Here is a 14,959-nt window from a genome sequence, read left to right on the forward strand (position 1 = left end):
AGCCATTCCCAACCATTCCCAGCAATTCCCAAACATTCCCGACCATTCCCAGCAATTCCCAACAATTCCCGACCATTCCCGACCATTCCCAACCATTCCCAACCATTCCCAACCATTCCCAGAATTCCCAAGCATTCCCAACCATTCCCGACCATTCCCAACCATTCCCAGAATTCCCAACCATTCCCAACCATTCCCAACCATTCCCAACCATTCCCAACAATTCCCGACCATTCCCAACCATTCCCGACAATTCCCAACCATTCCCAACAATTCCCGACCATTCCCAACCATTCCCAACCATTCCCGACCATTCCCGACCATTCCCAACCATTCCCGACCATTCCCAGAATTCCCAACCATTCCCAACCATTCCCAACCATTCACGGAATTCCCAACCATTCCCAACCATTCCCAGCAATTCCCAACCATTCCCAACCACTCCCGACCATTCCCAACCGTTCCCGACCATTCCCAACCATTCCCAACCATTCCCAAACATTCCCAACCATTCCCAACCATTCCCGACCATTCCCAACCATTCCCAACAATTCCCAACCATTCCCAACCATTCCCGACCATTCCCAACCATTCCCAACCATTCCCAGCAATTCCCAACAATTCCCAACCATTCCCGACCATTCCCAACCATTCCCAACAATTCCCAACCATTCCCAACCATTCCCGACCATTCCCAACCATTCCCGACCATTCCCAACCATTCCCAACCATTCCCAGCAATTCCCGACCATTCCCAACCATTCCCGACCATTCCCAACCATTCCCGACCATTCCCGACCATTCCCAACAATTCCCGACCATTCCCAACCATTCCCAGCAATTCCCGACCATTCCCAACCATTCCCGACCATTCCCAACCTTTCCCGACCATTCCCAACCATTCCCAACCATTCCCAGCAATTCCCGACCATTCCCAACCATTCCCGACCATTCCCAACCATTCCCGACCATTCCCGACCATTCCCAACAATTCCCGACCATTCCCGACCATTCCCAACAATTCCCAACCATTCCCAACCATTCCCGACCATTCCCAACCATTCCCGACCATTCCCAACCATTCCCAACCATTCCCAGCAATTCCCGACCATTCCCAACCATTCCCGACCATTCCCAACCATTCCCGACCATTCCCGACCATTCCCAACCATTCCCAACCATTCCCAGCAATTCCCAACAATTCCCAACCATTCCCGACCATTCCCAACCATTCCCAGCAATTCCCGACCATTCCCAACCATTCCCAACCATTCCCAACCATTCCCGACCATTCCCAACCATTCCCAGAATTCCCAACCATTCCCAGCAATTCCCAACCATTCCCGACCATTCCCAACCATTCCCGACCATTCCCAACCATTCCCAACCATTCCCAACCATTCCCAACCATTCCCAGCAATTCCCAACCATTCCCAGCCATTCCCGACCACTCCCAACCATTCCCAACCATTCCCAACCATTCCCAACAATTCCCAACCATTCCCAGCAATTCCCAACCATTCCCAACCATTCCCAACCATTCCCAACCATTCCCGACCATTCCCAGCAATTCCCAACCATTCCAAACAATTCCCAACAATTCCCAGCAATTCCCAACCATTCCAAACAATTCCCAACCATTCCAAACAATTCCCAACAATTCCCAACCATTCCCAGCCATTCCCAACCATTCCCAACCATTCCCAACCATTCCCAACAATTCCCAACCATTCCCAAAAATTCCCAACCATTCCCAACCATTCCCAACAATTCCCAACCATTCCCGACCATTCCCAACCATTCCCAACCATTCCCAACCATTCCCAGCAATTCCCAACCATTCCCAACCATTCCCGACCATTCCCGACCATTCCCAACCATTCCCAACAATTCCCAACCATTCCCAAACATTCCCAACCATTCCCAGCAATTCCCAACCATTCCCAACAATTCCCAACCATTCCCAGCAATTCCCGACCATTCCCGACCATTCCCAACCATTCCCAACCATTCCCAACCATTCCCGACCATTCCTGACCATTCCCAACCATTCCCAGCAATTCCCAACCATTCCCAGCAATTCCCAACAATTCCCAACCATTCCCAGCAATTCCCAACCATTCCCAACCATTCCCGACCATTCCCAACCATTCCCGACCATTCCCAACCATTCCCAGAATTCCCAACCATTCCCAACCATTCCCAACCATTCCCAACAATTCCCGACCATTCCCGACCACTCCCAACCATTCCCAACCATTCCCAACAATTCCCAACAATTCCCAACCATTCCCAACCATTCCCAGCAATTCCCAACCATTCCCAACCATTCCCAACCATTCCCAACCATTCCCAACCATTCCCAACCATTCCCAACAATTCCCAACCATTCCCAACAATTCCCAGCCATTCCCAACCATTCCCAACCATTCCCAACCATTCCCAACCATTCCCAACCCTTCCCAACCATTCCCAACCATTCCCAATCATTCCCAACCATTCCCAACCATTCCCAACCCTTCCCAACAATTCCCAGCCATTCCCAACCATTCCCAACAATTCCCAACCATTCCCAACAATTCCCAACCATTCCCAACCATTCCCAACCATTCCCGACCACTCCCAACCCTTCCCAACAATTCCCAGCCATTCCCAACCATTCCCAACCATTCCCAACAATTCCCAGCCATTCCCAACCATTCCCAGCAATTCCCAACCATTCCCGACCATTCCCAACCATTCCCGACCACTCCCAACAATTCCCAACCATTCCCGACCATTCCCAACCATTCCCAACAATTCCCAACCATTCCCAGCCATTCCCAACCATTCCCAACCATTCCCAACCACTCCCAACAATTCCCAACCATTCCCGACCATTCCCAACCATTCCCAACAATTCCCAACCATTCCCAACAATTCCCAACCATTCCCAACCATTCCCAACCATTCCCAACCCTTCCCAACCATTCCCAACCATTCCCAACCATTCCCAACCATTCCCAGCAATTCCCAACCATTCCCAACCATTCCCAACCATTCCCAGCAATTCCCAACAATTCCCAACCATTCCCAGCCATTCCCAACCATTCCCAACAATTCCCAACCATTCCCAGCAATTCCCAACCATTCCCAACCATTCCCAACCATTCCCGACCATTCCCGACCATTCCCAACATTCCCAGCAATTCCCAACCATTCCCGACCATTCCCAACCATTCCCAGAATTCCCAACCATTCCCGACCATTCCCAACCATTCCCGACCACTCCCAACCATTCCCAACCATTCCCAACAATTCCCAACAATTCCCAACCATTCCCAACCATTCCCAGCAATTCCCAACCATTCCCAGCCATTCCCAACCCTTCCCAACAATTCCCAGCCATTCCCAACCATTCCCAACAATTCCCAACCATTCCCAGCCATTCCCGACCACTCCCAACCATTCCCAACCATTCCCAACCATTCCCAGCAATTCCCAACCATTCCCAACCATTCCCAACCATTCCCAGCAGTTCCCAACCATTCCCAACCATTCCCAGCAATTCCCGACCATTCCCAACCATTCCCGACCATTCCCAACCATTCCCAACCATTCCCAACCATTCCCAACCATTCCCGACCATTCCCAACAGTTCCCAACCATTCCCGACCATTCCCAACCATTCCCAGAATTCCCAACCATTCCCGACCATTCCCAACCATTCCCACCATTCCCGACCATTCCCGACCATTCCCAACCATTCCCACCATTCCCGACCATTCCCAACCATTCCCACCATTCCCGACCATTCCCAACCATTCCCACCATTCCCAACCATTCCCAGCCATTCCCAACCATTCCTGACCATTCCCAACCATTCCCGACCATTCCCAACATTCCCAGCAATTCCCAACCATTCCCAACCATTCCCAACAATTCCCAACAATTCCCAACCATTCCCAACCATTCCCAGCAATTCCCAACCATTCCCAACCATTCCCAACCATTCCCAGCCATTCCCAACCATTCCCGACCACTCCCAACCATTCCCAACCATTCCCAACCATTCCCAACCATTCCCGACCATTCCCAACCATTCCCAACCATTCCCAACCCTTCCCAACAATTCCCAGCAATTCCCAACCATTCCCAACCATTCCTGACCATTCCCAACCATTCCCAACCATTCCCGACCACTCCCAACCCTTCCCAACAATTCCCAGCAATTCCCAACCATTCCCAACAATTCCCAATCATTCCCAACCATTCCCAACAATTCCCAATCATTCCCAGCCATTCCCAACCATTCCCGACCACTCCCAACCATTCCCAACCATTCCCAACCATTCCCAACCATTCCCAACCATTCCCAGCAATTCCCAACCATTCCCAACCATTCCCAACCATTCCTGACCATTCCCAACCATTCCCAACCATTCCCGACCACTCCCAACCCTTCCCAACAATTCCCAGCCATTCCCAACCATTCCCAACAATTCCCAATCATTCCCAACCATTCCCAACCATTCCCAACCACTCCCAGCAATTCCCAACCATTCCCAACCATTCCCAACCATTCCCAACCATTCCCAGCAATTCCCAACCATTCCCAACCATTCCCAACCATTCCCAACCATTCCCAACCATTCCCGACCACTCCCAACCCTTCCCAACAATTCCCAGCCATTCCCAACCATTCCCAACCCTTCCCAACAATTCCCAGCCATTCCCAACCATTCCCAGCCATTCCCAACCATTCCCAACCATTCCCGACCACTCCCAACCCTTCCCAACAATTCCCAGCCATTCCCAACCATTCCCAACAATTCGCAATCATTCCCAACCATTCCAAACAATTCCCAACAATTCCCAGCAATTCCCAACCATTCCCAACCATTCCCGACCACTCCCAACCATTCCCAACCATTCCCAACCATTCCCAACCATTCCCAACAATTCCCAACAATTCCCAGCCATTCCCAACCATTCCCAACCATTCCCAACCATTCCCAACAATTCCCAACCATTCCCAAAAATTCCCAACCATTCCCAACAATTCCCGACCATTCCCGACCATTCCCAACCATTCCCAACCATTCCCAGCAATTCCCGACCATTCCCAACCATTCCCAACCATTCCCAACCATTCCCAGCAATTCCCGACCATTCCCGACCATTCCCAACCATTCCCAACCATTCCCGACCATTCCCAATCATTCCCAACCATTCCCAACCATTCCCAGCCATTCCCGACCACTCCCAACCATTCCCAACCATTCCCAACCATTCCCAACCATTCCCAGCCATTCCCAACCATTCCCAACAATTCCCAACCATTCCCAGCCATTCCCAACCATTCCCAACCACTCCCAGCAATTCCCAACCATTCCCAACCATTCCCGACCATTCCCGACCATTCCCAACATTCCCAGCAATTCCCAACCATTCCCGACCATTCCCAACCATTCCCAGAATTCCCAACCTTTCCCGACCATTCCCAACCATTCCCAACCATTCCCAGCAATTCCCAACCATTCCTGACCATTCCCGACCATTCCCGACCATTCCCAACATTCCCAGCAATTCCCAACCATTCCCGACCATTCCCAACCATTCCCAACCATTCCCAACCATTCCCGACCATTCCCAACCGTTCCCGACCATTCCCGACCATTCCCAACCATTCCCAACCATTCCCACCATTCCCGACCATTCCAGACCATTCCCAGCAATTCCCGACCATTCCCGACCATTCCCAACCATTCCCAACCATTCCCGACCACTCCCAACCATTCCCAACCATTCCCGACCATTCCCAACCATTCCCAACCATTCCCAACCATTCCCAACCATTCCCAGCAATTCCCAACCATTCCCAACCATTCCCGACCACTCCCAACCATTCCCAACCATTCCCAACCATTCCCAGCAATTCCCAACCATTCCCAACCATTCCCGACCACTCCCAACCATTCCCAACCATTCCCAGCCATTCCCAACCATTCCCAACAATTCCCAACCATTCCCAGCAATTCCCAACCATTCCCAACCACTCCCAGCAATTCCCAACCATTCCCAACCATTCCCAACCATTCCCAACCATTCCCAGCAATTCCCAACCATTCCCAGCCATTCCCGACCACTCCCAACCATTCCCAACCATTCCATCCATTCCCAACCATTCCCAACCATTCCCAACAATTCCCAACCACTCCCAGCAATTCCCAACCATTCCCAACCATTCCCAACCATTCCCAACCATTCCCAGCAATTCCCGACCATTCCCGACCATTCCCAACCTTTCCCGACCATTCCCGACCATTCCCAACCATTCCCAACCATTCCCAACAATTCCCAGCAATTCCCAACCATTCCCGACCATTCCCAACCATTCCCAACCATTCCCAACCATTCCCAGCAATTCCCGACCATTCCTGACCATTCCCAACCATTCCCGACCATTCCCGACCATTCCCGACCATTCCCAACCATTCCCAACCATTCCCAGCAATTCCCAACCATTCCTGACCATTCCCGACCATTCCCGACCATTCCCAACATTCCCAGCAATTCCCAACCATTCCCGACCATTCCCAGAATTCCCAACCATTCCCGACCATTCCCAACCATTCCCGACCACTCCCAACCATTCCCAACCATTCCCAACAATTCCCAACAATTCCCAACCATTCCCATCCATTCCCAACCATTCCCAACCATTCCCAACCATTCCCAGCAATTCCCAACCATTCCCAGCCATTCCCAGCAATTCCCAACCATTCCCAACCATTCCCGACCATTCCCAACCATTCCCAACCATTCCCAACCATTCCCAACCATTCCCAACCATTCCCAACCATTCCCAACCATTCCCAACCATTCCCAGCAATTCCCAACCATTCCCAACCATTCCCAACCATTCCCGACCACTCCCAACCATTCCCAACCATTCCCAACCATTCCCAGCAATTCCCGACCATTCCCGACCATTCCCAACCTTTCCCGACCATTCCCAACCATTCCCAACCATTCCCGACCATTCCCAACCATTCCCAACCATTCCCAACAATTCCCAGCAATTCCCAACCATTCCCGACCATTCCCAACCATTCCCAACCATTCCCAACCATTCCCAGCAATTCCCGACCATTCCCAACCATTCCCAGCCATTCCCAACCATTCCCAGCCATTCCCAACCATTCCCAGCAATTCCCAAACATTCCCGACCATTCCCAGCAATTCCCAACAATTCCCGACCATTCCCGACCATTCCCAACCATTCCCAACCATTCCCAACCATTCCCAGAATTCCCAAGCATTCCCAACCATTCCCGACCATTCCCAACCATTCCCAGAATTCCCAACCATTCCCAACCATTCCCAACCATTCCCAACCATTCCCAACAATTCCCGACCATTCCCAACCATTCCCGACAATTCCCAACCATTCCCGACCATTCCCGACCATTCCCAACCATTCCCGACCATTCCCAGAATTCCCAACCATTCCCAACCATTCCCAACCATTCACGGAATTCCCAACCATTCCCAACCATTCCCAGCAATTCCCAACCATTCCCAACCACTCCCGACCATTCCCAACCGTTCCCGACCATTCCCAACCATTCCCAACCATTCCCAAACATTCCCAACCATTCCCAACCATTCCCGACCATTCCCAACCATTCCCAACCATTCCCAGCAATTCCCAACAATTCCCAACCATTCCCGACCATTCCCAACCATTCCCAACAATTCCCAACCATTCCCAACCATTCCCGACCATTCCCAACCATTCCCGACCATTCCCAACCATTCCCAACCATTCCCAGCAATTCCCGACCATTCCCAACCATTCCCGACCATTCCCAACCATTCCCGACCATTCCCGACCATTCCCAACAATTCCCGACCATTCCCAACCATTCCCAGCAATTCCCGACCATTCCCAACCATTCCCGACCATTCCCAACCATTCCCGACCATTCCCAACCATTCCCAACCATTCCCAGCAATTCCCGACCATTCCCAACCATTCCCGACCATTCCCAACCATTCCCGACCATTCCCGACCATTCCCAACAATTCCCGACCATTCCCGACCATTCCCAACAATTCCCAACCATTCCCAACCATTCCCGACCATTCCCAACCATTCCCGACCATTCCCAACCATTCCCAACCATTCCCAGCAATTCCCGACCATTCCCAACCATTCCCGACCATTCCCAACCATTCCCGACCATTCCCGACCATTCCCAACCATTCCCAGCAATTCCCGACCATTCCCAACCATTCCCGACCATTCCCGACCATTCCCAACCATTCCCAGCAATTCCCAACAATTCCCAACCATTCCCGACCATTCCCAACCATTCCCAGCAATTCCCGACCATTCCCAACCATTCCCAACCATTCCCAACCATTCCCGACCATTCCCAACCATTCCCAGAATTCCCAACCATTCCCAGCCATTCCCAACCTTTCCCAGCCATGGATTTTTCAGGGATTTCAGTGGAATTTTGTGGGATTTGGGGCTGGATTTATGGGATTTTTCTGGGATTTCAGTGGGATTTTCTGGGATTTGGCTGGGATTTGATGGATTTTTCAGGGATTTCAGTGGGATTTTGTGGGATTTGGGTGGGATTTGAAGGATTTTTCTGGGATTTTGTGGGATTTGGGTGGGGATTTGATGGATTTTTCTGGGATTTCCGTGGGATTTTGTGGGATTTGGCTGGGATTTCGTGGGATTTGGCTGGGATTTGATGGATTTTTCAGGGATTTCCTGGGATTTGGCTGGGATTTCAGTGGGATTTTTCACGGATTTCAGTGGGATTTTTCACGGATTTCCTGGGATTTCAGTGGGATTTGGCTGGGATTTGAGGGATTTTTCTGGGATTTCAGTGGAATTTTTCTGGGATTTGATGGATTTTTCACGGATTTCCTGGGATTTCAGTGGGATTTGGCTGGGATTTGATGGATTTTTCAGGGATTTTGTGGGATTTGGCTGGGATTTGATGGATTTTTCAGGGATTTCCGTGGGATTTTGTGGGATTTGGCTGGGATTTGATGGATTTTTCTGGGATTTCAGTGGGATTTTCTGGGATTTGGCTGGGATTTGATGGATTTTTCTGGGATTTCCGTGGGATTTCCTGGGATTTGAGGTGGATTTTATGGGATTTTGTGGGATTTGATGAATTTTTCAGGGATTTCCGTGGGATTTCCTGGGATTTGGCTGGGATTTTGTGGGATTTGGGTGGATTTTGTGGGATTTGGCTGGGATTTGATGGATTTTTCAGGGATTTCAGTGGGATTTCCTGGGATTTGGGTGGGATTTGAAGGATTTTTCTGGGATTTTGTGGGATTTGGGTGGGGATTTGATGGATTTTCCAGGGATTTCAGTGGGATTTTGTGGGATTTGGCTGGGATTTGATGGATTTTCCAGGGATTTCAGTGGGATTTTGTGGGATTTGGCTGGGATTTGAAGGATTTTTCTGGGATTTGGCTGGGATTTCGTGGGATTTGGCTGGGATTTGATGGATTTTTCAGGGATTTTGTGGGATTTGGCTGGGATTTGATGGATTTTTCTGGGATTTCAGTGGGATTTGGCTGGGATTTGATGGATTTTTCAGGGATTTTGTGGGATTTGGCTGGGATTTGATGGATTTTTCTGGGATTTCAGTGGGATTTTTCTGGGATTTCAGTGGGATTTTGTGGGATTTTTCAGGGATTTGATGGATTTTTCTGGGATTTCCTGGGATTTGGCTGGGATTTGATGGATTTTTCTGGGATTTCCGTGGGATTTCCTGGCATTTGGCTGGGACGAGGTCGGCTCTGGCTGAATTCCCGTGGCTTTCCGTGGAATTCCTCGGGATTTTCCAGGATTTTCAGGGATCCCCCGCCCTCCCCTCCCCCTCCAGGTTCGTGGCCACGTCGGGCTCGGACCGGAAGCTCCGAATTTTCGACCTCCGGAATTTGGGGCTCCTGCAGGAATGGGGGCTCCCGGCGGGGGCCGCGCACCTGGAATTCAGCCAGAGGGGGCTCCTGGCCGCCGCCTGCGGGGACGAGGTGCAGGTGAGACCCCCCAAATCCACCCCAAATCCCCCCAAAATCACTCCAATCCACCCCAAATCCACCCAAAATCCATCTAAATCCCGTCAAAACCCACCCAAATCCACTCAAAATACCCCAAAATCCACCCAGAATCACTCAAAATCCACCCAAATCCACCCCAAATCCATCCAAAATCACTCAAAATCCACCTAAATCCACTCAAAATCCACCCAGAATCACTCAAAATCCACCCTAATCCACCCAAAATCACTCAATATCCACCCAAATCCACCCCAAATCCCCCCAAAATCACTCCAATCCACCCCAAATCCAACCAAATCCCCTCAAAATCCATCCAAATCCACTCCAAATACCCCAAAATCCACCCAAATCCACCCCAAAATCACTCAAAATCCACCCAAATCCACCCCAAATCCATCCAAAATCACTCCAATCCACCCCAAATCCACCCAAAATCCATCTAAATCCCGTCAAAACCCACCCAAATCCACTCAAAATACCCCAAAATCCACCCAGAATCACTCAAAATCCACCCAAATCCACCCCAAATCCATCCAAAATCACTCAAAATCCACCTAAATCCACTCAAAATCCACCCAGAATCACTCAAAATCCACCCTAATCCACCCAAAATCACTCAATATCCACCCAAATCCACCCCAAATCCCCCCAAAATCACTCCAATCCACCCCAAATCCAACCAAATCCCCTCAAAATCCATCCAAATCCACTCCAAATACCCCAAAATCCACCCAAATCCACCCCAAAATCACTCAAAATCCACCCAAATCCACCCCAAATCCATCCAAAATCACTCCAATCCACCCCAAATCCACCCAAAATCCATCTAAATCCCGTCAAAATCCACCCAAATCCACTCAAAATACCCCAAAATCCACCCAGAATCACTCAAAATCCACCTAAATCCACCCAAATCCACCCCAAATCCCCCCAAAATCACTCAAAATCCACCTAAATCCACTCAAAATCCACCCAGAATCACTCAAAATCCACCCAAATCCACCCAAAATCACTCAATATCCACCCAAATCCACCCCAAATCCCCCCAAAATCACTCCAATCCACCCCAAATCCAACCAAATCCCCTCAAAATCCATCCAAATCCACTCCAAATACCCCAAAATCCACCCAAATCCACCCCAAAATCACTCAAAATCCACCCAAATCCACCCCAAATCCATCCAAAATCACTCCAATCCACCCCAAATCCACCCAAAATCCATCTAAATCCCGTCAAAATCCACCCAAATCCACTCAAAATACCCCAAAATCCACCCAGAATCACTCAAAATCCCTCAAAATCCACCCAAATCCACCCCAAATCCATCCAAAATCACTCAAAATCCACCCAAATCCACCCCAAATCCATCCAAAATCACTCCAATCCACCCCAAATCCACCCAAAATCCATCTAAATCCCGTCAAAATCCACCCAAATCCACTCAAAATACCCCAAAATCCACCCAGAATCACTCAAAATCACTCAAAATCCACCCAAATCCACCCCAAATCCCCCCAAAATCACTCAAAATCCACCTAAATCCACTCAAAATCCACCCAGAATCACTCAAAATCCACCCTAATCCACCCAAAATCACTCAATATCCCCCCAAATCCACCCCAAATCCCCCCAAAATCACTCCAATCCACCCCAAATCCCCTCAAAATCCACCCAAATCCACTCAAAATACCCCAAAATCCACCCAGAATCACTCAAACCCCCTCAAAATCCACCCAAGTCCACCCCAAATCCATCCAAAATCACTCAAAATCCACCTAAATCCACTCAAAATCCACCCAGAATCACTCAAAATCCACCCAAATCCACCCAAAATCACTCAATATCCACCCAAATACCCCCAAAATCACTCCAATCCACCCCAAATCCCCTCAAAATCCATCCAAATCCACCCAAAATACCCCAAAATCCACCCAAATCCACCCCAAAATCACTCAAAATCCACCCAAAATCACTCAAAATCCATCCAAATCCACCCAAATCCACCCCAAAATCACTCAAAATCCACCTAAATCCACTCAAAATCCACCCAGAATCACTCAAAATCCACCCAAATCCACCCAAAATACCCCAAAATCCACCCAAATCCACCCCAAAATCACTCAAAATCCACCCAAAATCACTCAAAATCCATCCAAATCCACCCAAATCCACCCCAAAATCACTCAAAATCCACCTAAATCCACTCAAAATCCACCCAGAATCACTCAAAATCCACCCAAATCCACTCAAAATACCCCAAAATCCACCCAGAATCACTCAAAATCCACCCAAAACCACCCCAAATCCACCCAAAATCACTCCAATCCACCCCAAATCCACCCAAAATCCATCTAAATCCCGTCAAAATCCACCCAAATCCACTCAAAATACCCCAAAATCCACCCAGAATCACTCAAAATCCACCTAAATCCACCCAAATCCACCCCAAATCCATCCAAAATCACTCAAAATCCACCTAAATCCACTCAAAATCCACCCAGAATCACTCAAAATCCACCCAAATCCACCCAAAATCACTCAATATCCACCCAAATCCACCCCAAATACCCCCAAAATCACTCCAATCCACCCCAAATCCACCCAAATCCCCTCAAAATCCATCCAAATCCACTCAAAATACCCCAAAATCCACCCAGAATCACTCAAAATCCACCCAAATCCACCCCAAATACCCCCAAAATCACTCCAATCCACCCCAAATCCACCCAAATCCCCTCAAAATCCATCCAAATCCACTCAAAATACCCCAAAATCCACCCAAATCCACCCCAAAATCACTCAAAATCCACCTAAATCCCCTCAAAATACCCCAAAATCCATCCAAATCTGCCCAAAATCCACCCAAATCCACCCAAAATCACTCACAATCCATCAAGATTCCCTCAAAATCCATCCAAATCCACTCAAAATCCACCCAGAATCACTCAAAATCCACCCAAATCCACCCAAAATACCCCCAAAATCACTCCAATCCACCCCAAATCCACCCAAATCCCCTCAAAATCCATCCAAATCCACTCAAAATACCCCAAAATCCACCCAAATCCACCCCAAAATCACTCAAAATCCACCCAGAATCACTCAAAATCCACCTAAATCCCCTCAAAATACCCCAAAATCCATCCAAATCTGCCCAAAATCCACCCAAATCCACCCAAAATCACTCACAATCCATCAAGATTCCCTCAAAATCCATCCAAATCCACTCAAAATCCACCCAGAATCACTCAAAATCCACCCAAATCCACCCAAAATACCCCCAAAATCACTCCAATCCACCCCAAATCCACCCAAATCCCCTCAAAATCCATCCAAATCCACTCAAAATACCCCAAAATCCACCCAAATCCACCCCAAAATCACTCAAAATCCACCCAAAATCACTCAAAATCCATGAAAATCCACCCAGAATCACTCAAAATCACTCAAAATCCATCCAAATCCACCCAAATCCACCCCAAAATCACTCAAAATCCACCCAGAATCACTCAAAATCCACCTAAATCCTCTCAAAATACCCCAAAATCCATCCAAATCCGCCCAAAATCCACCCAAATCCACCCAAAATCACTCACAATCCATCAAGATTCCCTCAAAATCCATCCAAATCCACTCAAAATCCACCCAGAATCACTCAAAATCCACCCAAATCCACCCAAAATACCCCAAAATCACTCCAATCCACCCAAAATCCATCCAAATCCCCTCAAAATCCATCCAAATCCACTCAAAATACCCCAAAATCCACCCAGAATCACTCAAAATCCACCCAAATCCACCCAAAATCACTCAAAATTCCCTCAAAATCCACCCAAATCCCCCAACATTCCCCCAAAATCTCTCAAAATTCCTTCAAAATACCCCAAAATCCCTCAAAATGCCCCCAAACCCACCCCAACCCCCCCAAATCCCTCAAAATCCCCCCAAATCCCTCAAAATCCACCAAAAAATCCCCAAAATTCCCTCAAAATCTGCCCAAATTCCCCCAAATCCCCCCCAAATCTCTCAAAATCCCCCCAAAAATCGTCCCAAACCCCGTTTTCCCTCCCCAAACCCCCATTTCCCCCCCTAAAATTCCCTTTTCCCCCCCCAAAATCCCCATAAAAACCCCCATTTTCTCCCCCAAAAATCCCCATTTTCCCCCAAAAAATCCCCATTTTTCCCCCCAAAAAATCCCCATTTTCCCCCAAAATTCCCTATTATTTTTCCCCCCCAAACCCCCATTGTTTTTCCCCAAACCCCCATTTCCAACCCCAAACCCCCCATTTTTTCCCTAAATCGCCATTTCCCCCCTAAAATTCCCTTTTTCCCCCCCAAAATCCCCATTTTCCTCCCCAATTCCCCATTTCCCCCCAAAAATCCCCATTATTTTTCCCCCAAACCCCCATTTCCAATCCCAAACCCCCATTTTTTTCCCAAAATCCCCATTTTCCCTCCCAAAATCCCCATTTTCCCCCCTAAAATTCCCATTTTCCCCCCCAAAATCCCCATTTCCCCCCCAAAATCCCCATTTTTCCCCCCTAAAAATCCCCATTTCCCCCCCAAAAGTCCCTATTATTTTTTCCCCAAACCCCCCTTTCCCCCCCAAAATCCCCATTTTTTTCCCCAAACCCACCTTTTTTTCCCAAAATCCCACTTTCCCCCCAAAACCCCCATTTACCCCCAAAAACCCCCATTTCCCCCCAAAAATCCCCATTATTTTTCCCCAACCCCCCATTTCCAATCCCAACCCCCCCATTTTCCCTCCCAAAATTCCCATTTTCCCCCCTAAAAATCCCCATTTTTTTTCCCCAAAATCCCCATTTTCCCCCCTAAAACCCCCATTTCCCCCCAAAAATCCCCATTATTTTTCCCCAA

At 48.9% G+C, this 14,959-nt stretch overlaps 1 protein-coding gene across 1 annotated transcript in view; it reads left to right on the top strand.

The window, feature by feature from the left end:
* Positions 1-14,959, top strand: part of LOC138101056 (WD repeat-containing protein 46-like) — a 77,595-nt gene that overhangs the window by 43,768 nt on the left and 18,868 nt on the right. The window contains exon 3 of the mRNA XM_068998897.1: positions 9,906-10,059. Within this exon, the coding sequence (XP_068854998.1) occupies positions 9,906-10,059 (154 nt within the window). The remainder of the gene's footprint in view (positions 1-9,905; positions 10,060-14,959) is intronic.

Source organism: Aphelocoma coerulescens, unplaced genomic scaffold, assembly GCF_041296385.1.
Source record: "Aphelocoma coerulescens isolate FSJ_1873_10779 unplaced genomic scaffold, UR_Acoe_1.0 HiC_scaffold_187, whole genome shotgun sequence".
In the NCBI taxonomy this organism is placed as follows: domain Eukaryota; kingdom Metazoa; phylum Chordata; class Aves; order Passeriformes; family Corvidae; genus Aphelocoma; species Aphelocoma coerulescens.